Here is a 16,981-nt window from a genome sequence, read left to right on the forward strand (position 1 = left end):
AACACAATAAATAAAAATTAATAAAAAAACAACATAACATATAAAGGAAAGCCCATCAGGTTATCACCGCACTTCTCAGCAGAAACTCTACAGACCAGAGTGAATCCAAACATTCAAAGTACTGAAAGAGAGGAATTCAGTCAAGAATACTATATCCATCAAAATTATCCTTCAAATATGAAAAAGGAATAAAAACATTTCCAGACATACAAAAGGTGAGGGAATTTATCACCAGAAAACTTCCACTGCAGGAAATACCCAAGTAGGTTATTCTGCCGAATACAAAGAACAAAACAACACAAAACTACAAGTAAAAGGTTCAACAAGGCCACACTATGAACAAGGATAATCTATGACAACAAAAACATAAAAGATGAGAGGCTAAAGGTCTGCAGTGGCAAAGTAAGATGGGGTGCAGAAGCCCTCAGACAATGGACTCTTGTATATATGAAAATATTTTTCTTAATAACCTAATGGTAACCACCCATGAAAAAACCAGTACTGAAACATATAGATTAGAAAACAAGGAAACAGGACAAGTATGGAATACCACCAAACAAAAGCAACTGGCAGAAACACAAAGGAAAAAAAACAAAGAAGACACAGAGCTCCCAGATAACAAAACATAAAATGGATATAGGAAATCCTCATGTGTCAATAATTACCCTAAATGTAAATGGACTAACTCACCAATAAAGAGGCACAGAGTAGCAGATTGGTTCAAAAAGCAAAACCCGAACATATGCTACCTTCAGGGGACACATCTTAGCTGCAAGGACAAAAAGAGCCTCAAAGTAAAAAGTTGGAAAATGATTCTATAAGCACATATCCCAAGAAAAGCAGGTATAGCCAAAAGAAAGCCTCTTCAATAAATGGTGCTGGGAAAATTGGAAAGCCTCATGCAAAAGAATGGAACTTGACTATTGTTTATCCCCATGCACAAAAATGAATTCAAAATGGATCAAAGACCTAAATATAAAATCTGAAACAATATAAGATCTGAAATAATAAATTACATGGAAGAAAACATAGGCACTAAACTTATGGACTTTGGCTGCAGAGAACAATTTATGAATTTGATCCCAAAGGCAAAAGAAGTAAAGGCAACAATAAATGAATGAGACTATATTAAACTAAAAACTAAGAAGCATCTGCACAGCAAAGAAACCAACAACAAAACAAAAAGGTAGCTAACCAAATGAGATTTACAAACAACAGCTCTGATGAAGGGTTAATATCCAAAATATACTGCTCACAAAAGTTAGGGGATATTTCAAAACGAATATGAAGTGATAAAATACCCCATAATTTTTGTGAGCAGTGTATATAAAGAACTCACAAAGCTCAGCAACAAACAAGCAAACATTCCAGTTAAAAAATGGGGAGAGGATCTGGACACTTCTTCCATGAAAACATATAGGAAACAGTAAATATATGAAAAGATGCTTCACTAGCTGTTAGAGAAATACAAATAGAAACTATTATAAGATACCACCTCACACCTGTTATATTGGCTATTATCATCATGGCAGGTAATAACAAGTGTTGAACAGGCTGTGGAGAAAAAGGAACCCTAATTCACTGATGGTGGGAATGTAAACTGGTATAGCATTATGGAGGACAGTTTGGCAGTTCCTCCAAAAATCAAGAATAGAATTACCATATGACCTAGCAATCCCTCTACTGGGTATCTACCCAGAAAACTTAAAAACATTGGTGCGCAAAGATATATGCAGCTCCACGTTCATCGCAGCATTATTCACAGTGGCTAAGAGATGGAAACAACTAAAGTGTTTCTTAGAGGATTGGATAAAGAAGAAGTGGCACATATCTAGAGTGGAATACTACTCAGCCATAAGAAATGATATATTGCCTTTTACGATAACATTGATGGACCTTGAGAACATTAAACTAAGTGACATAAGTAAATAAGGAAAAGCCAAGAACTATATGATTTGATACATAAAGGGGATAATAAAACAGACTCATAGACATAGATAAAAATGAAGTGGTTACCAGGGTGAGGGGGGTAGGGAGGAGGGGAATAACGGACCAATATATGGTGATGGAAAATGATTTGACTTTGGGTGATGGGCATACAACACAATCAACAGTTCAAATGCCACTGTACTCTTATTGATCAGTTACCCCATTAAATTTAATTTCTTAAAAAAATAAATGGATGATACAAATTCTAGATATTTAAAATACAAGGTATAATTTGACTCAGTCAGAATGTAGAGGTGTGTGGTGGAATCTCTTTTGGTTGGTGAGTTCAGAAAAGACTTAATGGAGGAGGTTGCATTTGACTTGGGCACTGAAGGTTGAGTAGATAAAGTACAGGATATCCTATTAGGGAAGAAAAAAATATTTATTGAGCCCTTTTATAATGTGCTAATTATACTACATTAAATCATTCCCAGGATATATTAACTTTTGTAGTCTCAAATATGTTTATTTGGTGGTTGAATGTTTTTTTAGTGAAACACTATTTTGAGAATCTTGTTTTATTTCTTAGTCTATTTGAGAGTAAATGTTTTTCTTCTTTTGCTAAATCAAATTTGAATTGCATTGCTGGCTCTGTGGGTCCTTCTTCTCTGTCATGGCCCTTCTCCCCAATTTTTCACTTGATTTTTCTCTGATTTTTTAGTTAACAGTTTTTTATAGATTAATCCACATGCCAGTTTGTCATAAATTTTTTTTGTAGGTGTCATGTTGGGATGAGTTACTTTTCTTTATTGGGCTTGGTTCTCATTGTACCATTCTCTATTTAGCTTCTGGGGGGGGGGGGAGTTTGTTCCTGGGAATAGAAGCACTCAGTTCTTGTTCTCTTTAGTTTTTTAGGTGGTGGTGGCAGCAGCCGGATGGACAATAGCACATCAACACATTTTGCAGAGGTAAGTTTTCCTTTGGGCGGAGGTATGCTTCAGGTAGTGGGTGGATGTTAAAATCATGACATATTTGCAGCAAAACATCAGAGTGGATAGGGACAATATAGGCAAGAGTAGCTATTAGAATGGTTTGTGTTTTCAGCCGCTGAGGATTTGGCATACTTTGTTAAACCCTTGATTAGAGGAATAGCCTCTAGCTGTGCTGTTTTACATCTGGTAGTGTTTTCATTTCTGTTTTCTGCTTCATTGTGTATAATGATGTGAAATAAAAAGCTTGTGTTTTTGAAATAACAGTTTTGCAGATTCTGCTTTAGTGGCATGATAGCCAAGTAAAGCAGGCTAGAATGAATTATCATATATTTTGCTCCATAAGATGCACCTGACCATAAGACACACCTAGGGTTTTAAGGAGAAAAATAAGGAAAAAAATATTCTGAATGAAATGGTGTGTTAAAATATTTAACAATATACTGTGTTTTTCGCTCCATAAGATGCATGGGCATTTTCCCCTCCACTTTTTTGGGGGAAAAATGTGTTCTATGGAGCAAAACATACGGTGTTAAAGTCACACTAAGGCACAGTCTTTCAACTTTGCACAGAAGAACTGGTTTCTAGGAATTACCTCTAATGAACTTGGTAGCTTGATATAATTGGAATTAGGGGGCCAGATTAAGATATTTACTTGTCTTCCAGATTTCATGATGGAACCTATGATTAATTTCAGTTCTTTATACCCATATTTTGGTAGGGGGAGGGGATGGGAATCTTAAGTGTCATTTGAAAATAAGGTATTAGTGTGCATCCTTGAATACCATTTTATAGTTAATTCGGTTATTTTCTTTTTTTACTTTATTTATTAACTTAAAATTTTATGTTTAGTTTTTTTTGTAACCATTTTAACCAGTGGCATCAACTTAACTACTTTTGTTTTTAATCATTTAGAGCAGGGGTAGTCAACCTTTTTATACCTACCACCCACTTTTGTATCTCTGTTAGTAGTAAAATTTTCTAACTGCCCACCAGTTCCACAGTAATGGTGATTTATAAAATAGGGAAGTAACTTTACTTTATAAAATTTATAAAGGAGAGTTACAGCAAGTTAAAGCATATAATAATAATTATTTACCAAGTACTTTATGTCGGATTTTCACTAAGTTTGGCAGAATAAATCTTTTTAAAACAACTTACTATAGTTAAATCTATCTTTTTATTTATACTTTGGTTGCTCCGCTACCACCCACCATGAAAGCTGGAACGCCCACTAGTGGGCAGTGGGGACCAGGTTGACTACCACTGATTTAGAGCCATGATTTTCTTTTTCTTTTTTTTAGATTTCATTTATTCATTTTTATAGAGAGAGGAGAAAGAGAGAGAGAGAGTGAGAGAAGATGGGGAGGAGCAGGAAGCATCAACTCCCATATGAACATTGACCAGGCAAGCCCGGTGTTTTGAACCAGCAACCTCAGTGTTCCAGGTCAACACTTTATCCACTGCGCCACCATAGGTCAGGCGCTGGAGCCATGATTTTCAACCACTGGTTCATGGATTGGTTCCAGTCCATCAGAAATTTTGTGCCGGTCTGTGAAAGAGTTAACCACCCTGATGTTGTATGAAGATTATTGACCCAATGATCTTAATCAGATTTGCTATGTTCAGGGTGATTTCTTCTTTAGCAGTCACCAAACTGATTCTCCTTTTACCAGTCGCCAAGTGTAAAAAAGTTGAAAACCGCTGATTTAGAGTCTGCAGCCCACCAGCTCACCCTACAAAAAACAACTGGTTTGTTTTTACTCCTATTGTTACAGAACTTACTTGTTTCTAGAAAGCTTACAAGACGCTAAAAGAAAAAACCCCCATAAATTTCATTATCAGGATTTCTTCGTGTTTCAGGATTGCATTAGCCTGTTCCAGGGATAGTTCAAGTGCCTCAGCTAGCAAAAATTTTGGTATTTATATATGTGTAAATTAAAACTTTTAGCAGTGTATTTGAAAAGCAGTGTTCAATAAGTCTATAAATCCTAAACTTTTCTCCCTTATCCTCTGAAAATTATCTTAAGAACTGTAGCCTCTTAGATTTTTATGTTGTTAGATTTATAGTCAAGAAAATTGATGAAATGTTTAGGTAATAGTCCTATTTTATTAAGGGCATTTTTATTTACTTAACCGTTAACTGAACTGCCTTGGTACATGGGTATAAGACAGATCATGTCTTTGAATTCTTAATTTTTTCATTTGGATGGATTGAAAAACATTATTTAAAATTTATTCTGCTTGCCAAGCTTGGAAGTCTTTCTGACCTCAGTATTTTTTTCTTTTGAATGTGCTATTTCCTGATAACACAGGTTATTGCTTAGTTTATGCATACATATGTTGAAGAAATTTCATCTGAGTTTTCTTCAAGTGTTAGTTCTCTTTTAGGAAATGGAAATACATTGGCCTATCAGTTTTGTAGGTATGACTCACCAGGAAGAGATGCATTAAGAAGAAAAATAAATATATGTAGTCAGTTTCCTAACTTTAGTAATGCTAAATCTGATGCTGATGGCATGAGCTATTTTTTCAGGTGTTAAAGTAATTTTGCTGAGTCATAGCCTGTGACTTCATGTTATTTAGAGTTTGTAGCAATACCCAGTTTTCTGTCTATAGAACTCCGTTGTCATCATGCCTGAGTATTTCAATTTTCTTCTTTTTAAATGATATTTTGCATTTAAAAAAATATATGTCTTTATAATATAGAACTTGCCAGGGTTTTTTTTGTTTGCTTTTATGGGTTTTTTAATCAGCTAAGTAGTCTATATTGAATGCTTTAACAGCACTGCTGAAAGTAAGAGCAAGAAGCAAATACCATGGCTGCCTTGCCTAAGAGGAGTTTGTAATTTAGTTGGGGAAGAAGTGCAAGAACATGTGAAACAAATAAGAAAACAAGAAAGAGTATAGAGAGTATAATAATATTATTGTGGAGTTTATGTAACAAGCACTGTAGGGAGAGATTAGATTAGGTGAGCTGCAGTCTTTGGAAGGTCTTCAGTAGGAGAGGGGTCAAATGACCAAGTAATACACCTGGAATCAAATTGCCTGAGTTCAAATCTTAGATCTACCACTTATTTACTGACTATATAACGTGGATAAAATTACTACAGACTCTTTGTGCATCTGTTTTCTCATCTATAAATTGGGGGAAATAATACCTCATAGGATTGTTGTGATTGTTGAGTGAGTTAATACATGCCAGGTATATAGGCTAATGTGCCTGCAATATAGAAAGTGCTTTATAAGTTTTCGCCATCATTAAGATTTCATGGAGAAGGTGAAACTGCTTCATGGAAAGGTATAACAAGGCTTGTTCAATTACTGGAGCCTTGAAGGGTAGGTGGAATTTAGCTAAGCAAAGAGATAAGAAAAAGATAATGTTTATAGGCTATAATGTTTTATACTCATGCCCCTCGAGAAAAACACTTAGAAAGAAATTATATGTAGAAACCAAAGTTATTTTTCTTTCCATATTTTATTTTGTTTGTTTGATTGCTTGATTGATATTTTTAGAGAGAAAGAAAGGGAGGGGAGGAGAGAAACATCGATTTATTCCACTTATTTATTCATTCATTGGTTGATTCTGACTGGGGATTGAACCTGCAACCTTGGCATACCAGGTCAATACTAAACAATTGAGTTGCCTGGCCAAGTCTTCTTTCCCATAATTTAGTTGGTAATTTCAACAAAGGCTTATGTTTAATTTTGCTCTGTTTTTCTTCAGTCAGAGCTGTTTGTGCAATGAAAAATTCATTTTCTATCATTAGCATTTACTAATAGCTGATTTCTTAAAATACTAAGATATATTAGAAAAGGCTTAGTTCTAAGCAAAATTTCTTTTTTTCTTTTCTTTTCTTTTTTTTTTTTTGCAACAGAGAGAGGTACAGACAGGAAGGGAGAGAGATGGGAAGCATCAATTTTCCATTGCTGCACCTTAGTTGTTCATTGACTGCTTTCTCATATGTGCCTTGACCAGGGGGGTGGGCTACAATAGGCTGAGTGATCTCTTGCTCAAGCCAGTGACCTTGGGCTCAAGCTGGAGACCTCGGGGTTTCAAACCTGGGTCCTCCACATCCCAGTTGGATGCTCTATCCACTGCACCACTGCCTGGTCAGGCTAAGCAAAATTTCTAACAGAATCAGTATTGATTTTTTTTTAAGTGGCTCTGAAGTAGGGAGATGGCATAGGTGAGGATTGAGTGAAGGTGGGAGGAGGCCGGATCCAGTTAATGTGTGAGGTTCAGTGGAGAGTGAATATAAAAATATTGCTAGCAGTTTGTAGAAAGGGAACATTGCTCTCCTGAGGTCCCTGATAACCTGAGGAATTGAGCCATGGTTACTTGAGGGTTTCATTGATTATTTGGAACTTCTTACCATGTTCTGGTGCTAGTGAGACATATGTGATCCAAGAATCTCAGTTTACCAGAATGGATCATTTTAATGCAGAAGTGGCTGTGACTGCTGCTTCTTCAAATTAGCAGAATATAAGATAGATAGATGGCTTCCTAGAAGAGTACCCAGTGTACACAGAAGGTTAGGGTGCTTTGAGCAGTCTGGTATATATGCATTTAAGTAAACTTTGTTTTGGTACATATGTAGCGTTATAGTGATAATAAAAAACAGTATTAAAAAATATCTGGAGTCCCACAATTCTAGGGCTTCCTTTCTTCATACTTTTTATTCAGGTTTTCTCCTGAGGCATAGGTAGATACTAAAACATATTATGACAACATTAAGATTTTTTAAAATGAAAACCTCCATATTCTCATTACGTTATTTTAGCTTTATGTTTTTTATGTAATACTTTCCATTTCTCACATGTATGCTTTATAGCTGTTTTCAGATGCAAGCGTAGGAATATACCATATTGTATTTCTGCTTTTTAAAATTTTACCTAGGATTATATTAGATCTTTTTTCTTGTTTCTCCATAGTTTAAAAGAATTATATTTTATGATATCATCCTTTCATGTTTATACTATATTTATTAAGCTTTTATCCTGTGTTAAGCATGTCTGGTTATACGGGATGGTTGATACTTCTTCCTTATACCTCTGAGTCTAGAACATATTGAGAAATAAAATATAGAAGCCAGACAGATGGAAATAAAAATTTAGTTTTTATTCAGCCGAATTGGAGAACACAGTTGATCTGTGGCCAGATAGTCATTCTAAGTCTGTATAGCAGGAGAAATAGAGACTGCAGAGCCAGCACACATATTTACAACCATTTCTTTTGCATTTGTGCAGCTTCTTAGTGCGTGAACTCCATATATGGGAGAAATGTGATTTCAGCAGAGGTTAGGCTCTTGCCACTCACTGCTCAGGTGCATTCGTTGCTCCTTAGGTAGGGAAAAGTAGTGAGGTCAGAGGTGGAAAGGAGACATCTGTTTCTTCCCTGCTCACTTAAGGGTTTTGTAATTCAAGCCTATATCGGGGCCTGGGAGTAGTTTCTGTGGAAGTTGGGAGGTGGTTAGTCTAAGTAATCTGTGAGGACTGTTTTGCTTCTACCTTCATAAAGACACTCTCTAATATAAATTCATTCTCTTTTGTGTGTGTTCCTGGGACCTGTGGAGATGGTTTTGAAATAATCAAAAACAAAATAAAATAAATTGGACTAAATAAAATTCTACCAATTTTGACCTACAAAGATGACAATTTTAAATGATTGGACATAGTAAGAAGAAGCTAAAGATTTTAAACGATCCTTCCTGTTTGCTGTTCTTCTCAGTCTTAGACATAAGTAGCACCCATATTGGAAAGGAAGAACTGAAACTGTCAGTTCACAGTTGACATGATCTTTTATGTAGAAAGCCATTGAAAAGCCACTAGAAATAATGAATTTGAGAGCAAGGTAGCAGAATATAAGAAAGCATACAGAAATATTTTTACATAGTTGCAACAGAGAAATTAAATTTTTTAAATTATTATTTACAGCCCTGGCCGGTTGGCTCAGTGGTAGAGCGTCAGCCTGGCGTGCAAGAGTCCCAGGTTCGATTCCCAGCCAGGGCACACAGGAGAAGCGCCCATCTGCTTCTCCACCCCTTCCCCTCTCCTTCCTCTCTGTCTCTCTCTTCCCCTCCCGCAGCCAAGGCTCCATTGGAGCAAAGTTTGCCCGGGCGCTGAGAGTGGCTCTGTGGCCTCTGCCTCAGGCGCTAGAATGGCTCTGGTGGCAACAGAGCGACGCCCGGGATGGGCAGACCATCACCTCCTGGTGGGCGTGCCGGGTGGATCCCCATTGGGCGCATGCGGGGTCTGTCTGACTGCCTCCCCGTTTCTGACTTTGAAAAAATACCCCAAAAAAGAAATTATTATTTACAATAGCATAAAAATATGAAATACTTTAACTTTCAAAAAAGGTATATTAGGCCCTGGCCGTTGGCGTTAGCCTGGTGTATGAATGCCCTGGGTTTAATTCCCAGTCAGGGCACACAAGAGAAGCTTCCCCCCCCTTTTCCCTTCTCTCCTCTTGCCCTCCTGCAGCCAGTGGCTCTTGATTGGTTTGAGTGTCAGACTCAGGTGCTAAAATAGCTTGGTTGATTCAACCATTGGCAGGGGTTGCCAGGTGGATCCTGGTCAGGGTGCATGCGGGAATCTGTCTCATGATCTCCCCTCCTCTCACTTCAAAGAAAAAGAAAAAGGGGAAAATAAGTTGTATAAGACCTGAGCATGGAGAACTATAAAATATTACTTGAAATTAAGATTACTTAAATAAGTGGAGAATTATATCCATTCTGCCTGTGGAACAAAAGACAGTGTAGTTAGGATGCCATTTATAGAGTCAGTATAATTCCAGTCAAGATCCCAGGCAGGGTTTCAGTAGAAATTGGAAAGTTGATTCTAAAATTCATATGAAAATGCAAAGTATATAGAATAGTTAACACAACCTTAAAAAAGAAGAAAAAGTTACAGGGCTAATACTACCAGATTTTAATATTTATTATGAAGCTACAGTAACCAAGACTGTGGTATTGCCATCAAGATAGATAGATCAAAAGAACAGGACAGTCCAGAAACAGACTCCCATGCACTGTGGACACCTGATTTTGACAAAGGGGCAAAGACAGTTGAAAAGAAAACATTCTTTTAAATTCTTGCTGAAACAACTGGATATCCACAGTACAAAAATATGAGCTTTGAAATATATACTTTAAACCAGTATTTTTCAACTGCTAGTTTGCAGACTGGTGCTGGTCTGCAAAAGAGTTAACTGCTCTGATGTTGTCTGAAGATTATAGACCCAGTGATTTTAGTTAAATTCACTTATGTTCAGGGTGATTACCACTTATCAGCCAGTATCATCTATGAAAATATTATTGAGGTTGTCTTTAATATCTTCGGAACTTGTTGAAAAGCACTGCTTTAAACTGTATACCAGAATTAACTCAAGGTGAGTATAAACTTAAATGTAAAACTTTATATAAAATTTGAAAACAACCTTTGAGACTTTGAGTTAGGCAAAGATTTCTTATCTATGACACCAAAATCATGATCCATAACAGAAAAAAAATTGATAAGTTGGACTTCATCAAAATTAAAAACTTGTGTTCTTTGTAAGAATGAAAAAACAAGCCACAGAAGAGGAGAAGGTACTTTCAAATCATCTAATATAAAGTATGTATCCAGACTCTATAAAGAACTCAAAATGGAGCCCATTTTTAGAAAATGGCAAAAGATTTTAATAGTCTCCTTCGCCAAAGAAGATAAACAGATGGTGAATAAGCATGCCAAAAAATGTTCAACATCATTAGTCATCAGCAAAATGCAAATTAAAATCTCAGTGAAGTACTACTTCACAACTATTAGAATGGCTAAAATGTAAAAGACTGACATTGAGCAGAAAAAATGATACAACCAATTTAGAAAACAGGTTATGTGGAGTTTTTTTTATTATTCATTTTTAGAGAGGAGAGAGAGACAGAGAGAGAGAGAAGGGGGAGGAGCTGGAAGCATCAACTCCCATATGTGCCTTGACCAGGCAAGCCCAGGGTTTCGAACCAGCAACCTCAGCATTTCTAGGTCGACGCTTTATCCACTGCACCACCACAGTTCAGGCCTTGTTTATTGGTTTTTTTTAAAGATAAAGATACAACTCTGGCAAAATAGCTCAGGTGGTTAGAGAATTGTCCCAATATACCAAGGTTGTGGGTTTGATCTTCACTCAGGGTAAATACAGGAGTCAACCAAGGAGTGCACAAATAAACGGAATAACAGACTTCTCTCTCTCTCTCTCTCTCTCTCTCTCTCTCTCTCTCTCATTAATAAAAAAAGATAAAAATAAATCTGCAGCCTGACCAGGCAGTGGCACAGTGGATAGAGCGACAGACTGGGTTATGGAGGAGCCAGGTTCAAGACCCCGAGGTCGCCAGCTTGAGCGCGGGCTCATCTGGTTTGAGCAAAGTTCACCAGCTTGAGACCAAGGTCGCTGGCTTGAACCAGGGGTCACTCAGTCTGCTGTAGTCCCCCGGTCAAGGCACATATGAGAAAGCAATCAATGAACAACTAAGGAACTACAACGAAGAATTGATGTTTCTCATCTCTCTCCCTGTCTCTCTGTCCCTCTCTCTGACGCACTTTCTCTGTCTCTGCCACAAAAAAGAAATAAGTAAGTAAATAAATAAATCTACCATGTGATCCAGCCATTCCACCCCACTAAGTATTTATCTAAGAGAACATATACACATATGCATAGGTAGACAAATGTTTATAGCAACTTTATTCATAATAGCCAAAAATTAGAAACAAATGTCATCAGTAGGTGGATGGATAAACTAATTGTGATATATCTCTACTATGGAATACTAAGCAACATAAAGTATGTGGAATATTACTCAGCATAAACCATTGATACATATAAAAATATGGGTGAATCTTGAAATAATTAAGCTGAGTAAAAGAAGGCATACAAAGGGCACATGCCAATATGATTCCTTTTACATGAAATTCTGGAAAATATAAATTCCAAGAAAAAATGCAAACCACAGAATGCTCAGTGGTTTCTTGGGTACACGGAGGCACGGAGGGAGGGATTCCTAGGACACTAGAAATCATTTGAGGGTGAATACCTTGATATGTTTTCATGAAGCTTTTCATCCTCAATCAACACAGCTTTGTAAACTATAATATTTTTTTGAGATATACTTCACATATGTACTTTACCCCTTAAAGTGTACAATTCAGTAGTTTTACTATATTCATAAAGTTGTACAGGCATCACCACTGTTAATGCTAGAAATTTTTCATCATCCCTAAAAGATACCCTGTACCAATTAGTCTTTTCTTTTTCTCTCCAATTCCCACAACCCTAGGCCACCACCAACTTATTTCCATCCTGTGGATTTGCCTATTTAGAACATTTGATATAAATGGAATCATACAATATGTTACCTTTCTGACTTCTTTTGCTTACCATGTTTGAAAGGTTCATCCATGTTTTGAAGGTTCATCCATGTTGTTAGCATGTGTTTAGTCCTTAATTCTTTTTTATGGTTCTACAGTATCCCAGTGTATGGATATATACTGTATTTTGTTTATCCACTCATCTGTTGATGGACATTTGGGTTGTTTGTGCTTTTTAGCTGGTACAAATATTTGTGTACAAATTTTTGTGTGTTCATCATTTTTAGTTCTCTTGAGTCTAAGAGTGAAATTTCAGGGTCATATGGTAACTCTTAACTTTTTGAGCAAGAGACCATAATATATATTTTAAGAAGTGCTGATGTGATCGTGGTTAACTTAAAGCAAATTCTGCTAAATGGAAAATATTGCCATCCTGTTTTTTATATTGAAGTATGTAAATATTTCAGCCCACATATTTTCAGAGGCATTGTCTTGTTCCTCCAGGGTACCATTTTCAGTTTTTCAAGACAAACCTTGTCAAATAAACTCTCTGTGAGCTTTTGACTGTTGCACTGACACATTATAATAGTGTTCTCTATTTGTTTTTACTTACATAAGTCATGTCCTGAATACCCAGTTTGTTGTATAAGCTATTTTTTTCTCATATGCTTGTCTCAGTTTGCTCAGAGGCAAATGACCTCAAGCAGTTCTTTACCTTCATGTTGATTTAGTTTGAATTTTTCTTGTTATTTTTGAGAGAGGGGAAAGGAGGTGGGGGGAGAGGGAAGAACCAATTCATTGTTCCACTTAGTTGTGCACCCATTGATTGCTTCTCATATGTGCCCTCATGGTGCTTGAACCAGCAACCTTGGGGTCGAGCTCGTGACCTCAGGGTTGGGCCAGTGACCCTGGAATCAAACCTACAACCTTGATGACATATCCACTGCACCACTGGCCAGGCAGATTTGGTATAAATTTTGTGGTGTGTTGTACTTTTTATGCTCTGTTCTTTGATCAGGTGCATCATTATTTTTGGACAGATGCATTCACTATTAATATTCATTTGCTGTAATTTGCAGTTTGCAAACAACAGAATGCCTCATGCTGATGTTGAAGCTGCTTCTCAGCTCATGTTCCTTCAGAATTCTTAGGTATATTAAGTGTGATAATTTATGTAATTATCAATGCAGATTACTGATATTATGAGCTTCGTGATTGATTTTTCTTCTAGTTAAACATTTCAAATATTTATTTTTTACTTTAATTATAATGAAAATAAGATTGCTTTGAGAGATCTTTTCTGTGAGCAAGTGTTGTGGAACTTTGGGAATAATAGATTTTTTTCTATAGTTTATATAAGTGAAATAGATGAAGAACATGAAGGTGGCTGCTCATACTTTCTCACTGAAACTATGTTGTAGTTTCTTCTAGACTTTTCAGACTAGAAGTCGTTTCTAACAGATAAAAGCTGTCGCTAGAAAGTAAAGGTAAATAAGTCTGATATAATAGAGAAGTACAATTGGCAGTTCAGTGAAAAGGTACATTATCTCACTGGTGTATTGAGAACTTTTATTGCTTTTAGTGTGCATATTATTTTTTGCTCCTCAGATTGTATGTTAGAATTTAAAAAATTTAACTGGGTTGTCAAGAGTATGGGAGAATGGAAGCTCTTAGTATAAATTGGTATAGCTCTTTGGAGGGTAGTTTGCTCTGTCTAGTGAAATTTAAAATGCTTATATTCTGCAATTCTGTTTCTGGGCTACAGGATATTAATATGAAAGAGAAGGAATACTTCTCCATATATTTTATGGGGCAAGTACGACCTGATACCAAAACCAGATGAGGATAGTACACCAAAGGAAAATTACAAACATCTCAACCATGCATGTAAATATAGAAAGTCATGTAAGACACCGAAATGGAATTCACCAATATATCATAAGCAAAATTGTTTTTGTCCTAAGACGTCAAGATTGGGTTAATATTGCAGGATAGAAGGCAGTGGGATGACATACTTAAAGGGCTGTGGGGGAGGGGGGACTGCCAACCAAAAATTCTTACCTGGCAAAACTATCCTTCAAGTACAAAGGAAAAATTAAAACATTTCCCAGATAAACAATACCGAAGGGGGTTTATTTCTACTAGACTTTCCATATACAAAATGCTGAAGGGAGTCTTTTAGGCTCACTGCTGATTAATTGAATTTACTTCCTGGAGTAGGGTAAAAAATATGCATTTTAAATAAACCCTCTTATGGATTCTGATAAACCAAAAACAGAAGAACAAAACAAATGAGAACCTCACAGTGAAATAATGTTTTCCATCCAGCAGACTGGTAAAAACTTAAAAAAAAAAAAGTCTTATGATAGCCAGTGCTCCATGATTTGGCATAGTCTTCTTGGCGGTTGTATAAATTGGTATACCCACTTTGGAAAACAAAGTTGAAGATGTATACACCATATAAAGTTGTATGAACCACTAGCAGAAACTATTCTATTTCTGTAGCAGAAAGCATGTAAGAGTGTTTACCCTGGTTGATTGTAAAAGCAAAATACTAGAAACAGTCCATGTGTATTGAGAGGAAGAAAGATTTAAAAATGTGTGTGAAAGTCAACCTTGAAACCATAAAGTAAAGTACTTTCATTATTTATGAGGCACATAATATTTAGGGATGTATACATTTGTAATAAAACTATAAAGAAAAGGGAATGGTAAATAATTGAGTGCATGCACTGGTTAACTCTGGAGGTTGGGATGAGAGGGCCACAGTTTCAGTGGCTTTGTTGACGTATGTTAAGAGATGCTTACATGAGTATATGTTTTCTTTTTAATAAATTTTTATTTTTCAATTATAATATTAGTTTGAGGTATACAACCCAGTGATTAGACATTTGTATAACTTAAAAAGTGATTTCCTCAATAAATCTAGTACTTATCTGACACCGTACATAGTTACTACAATATCATTAACTATATTACCTATGCTGTACTTTATATTTCCATGACTAAACTGTAAATACCAATTTGTACTTCTTAGTCTCTATGTTTTTCACCCATCTTCCCCAACATCCCTTCCATCTGGCAACTGTCAAAATGTTCCCTGTTTCTAGGAGTCTCTTGCTTGTTTATTTATTGTTTTCTAGGTTTCACGTACAAATGAAATCATCTGGCATTTGTTATTCTCTGTCTGACTTATTTCACTGACCGAGACCACAGTGGATGATCTGCTGTGTGGGGGTTGACTCTGTAGGAGCCTCACTGCTGTGTTCTGTGAGTTTGTCCCTGTGTGTGTTACTCAGGGAGGTGGTTTGGTGGTACTTCAGCGTGGTATGAAGCTATCCACTAGATGCACTAGCTCTGGTGCCTCCTTGGAGGGCAGATTAGTGGTTTTCAACCTTTTTACATTTGGGGACTGATGAAAATAGAATCATTTTGGGGATGGCTAAGGCAGAAGTACTCTGAGCTCAAGTGAATTTGACTAAGATCATTGGGTCTGTAAACTTTATACAATGTCAAGGTGATTAACTCTCTTGTGGACCGACATGAAATTTCTGGTGGATTGGTGGTTGAAAAACACTGCTGTAGGTCCATTCATTCAATGCAGATGGCAAAATTTCATTTTTATTTTTTATGCCTGAATCATATTCCACTGCATGTAGGTATGCACCACATTTATTTATGGACACTTAGGTTTCTTCCGTATCTTGGCTATTGTAAATAATGCTGCAATGAACACATGGGTGTATATATATCTTTTTTTTAGTGTTTTGAATTTCTTCAGATAAATACCCAGAAGTGGAATTGCTGAATTCTTCTCTGACTCTTGTTACAGCCTTTGTTTTAAAGTTTGTACTGTCTTGTATAAGTATTGCTACCCCAATTTTTTATTTATCCATTTTAGAGAAGAGAGAGAGAGAAAGAAGGGAGGGAGGAGCAGAAACCATCGACTCTCATATGTGCCTTGACCAGGCAAGCCCAGGGTTTTGAACCAGCGACCTCAGCATTCCAGGTCAACACTTTTTCCACTGTGCCACCACAGGCCAGGTGCCTCAGTTTTTAATTTTTTAATTTTTTGTTTCCATTCTATCTGAAGTGAATCTCTTATAGATAGCATATGTAAAGGTCTTGTTTATCTCTTTTTCCTTCTTCTTTCTTCTACTTTCTTCTTTTTTATTCTTGAGCCTTTAACATTTCTTGTAATACTGGTTTGGTGCTGATAAACTCCTTTAGCTTTTTCTTGTTCAGGAAGCTCTTTATTTGTCCTTTGATTCTAAATGGTAGCTTTGCTGGGTAGAATAACCTTGGTTGTAGGTCCCTGCTTTCCATCACTTTGAATATTTTGTGTCAGTTCCTTCTGACCCTAAATGTTTCTGTTGAGAAATCAGCTGACAATCAATGGGCTCTCCCTTGTAGGTAACTAACTGCTTTTGCACTTTTAAAATTTGCTCTTTGTACCTGTTGGCATTTTAATTACTATGCGTCTTGGTGTGGGCCTTCGGGCTCATCTTGTTTGGGATTCTGCACTTCCTGGACTTGTATATCTTTCCTTCACCAGGTTAGGTTTCTGTTGTTAGTATTATTTATTTATTTATTTGTTTGTTTATATTTTTCCAAAGTCAGAAACGGGGAGGCAGTCAGACAGACTCCTGCATGTGCCCGACCGGGATCCATCTGGCATGCCCACCAGGGGGCGATGCTCTGCCCATCTGGGCCATTGCTCCGTT

At 36.6% G+C, this 16,981-nt stretch overlaps 1 protein-coding gene across 4 annotated transcripts in view; it reads left to right on the plus strand.

Moving 5' to 3' along the window:
* RNF115 (ring finger protein 115) overlaps positions 1–16,981 on the plus strand; it is a 109,654-nt gene that overhangs the window by 36,574 nt on the left and 56,099 nt on the right. For all 4 annotated transcript variants that reach the window (XM_066261717.1, XM_066261720.1, XM_066261719.1 and 1 more), the window contains exon 3: positions 2,837–2,897. In XM_066261717.1, the coding sequence (XP_066117814.1) occupies positions 2,837–2,897 (61 nt within the window). The remainder of the gene's footprint in view (positions 1–2,836; positions 2,898–16,981) is intronic.

The sequence above is a fragment of the Saccopteryx bilineata genome, chromosome 2 (assembly GCF_036850765.1).
Source record: "Saccopteryx bilineata isolate mSacBil1 chromosome 2, mSacBil1_pri_phased_curated, whole genome shotgun sequence".
Classification (NCBI taxonomy): domain Eukaryota; kingdom Metazoa; phylum Chordata; class Mammalia; order Chiroptera; family Emballonuridae; genus Saccopteryx; species Saccopteryx bilineata.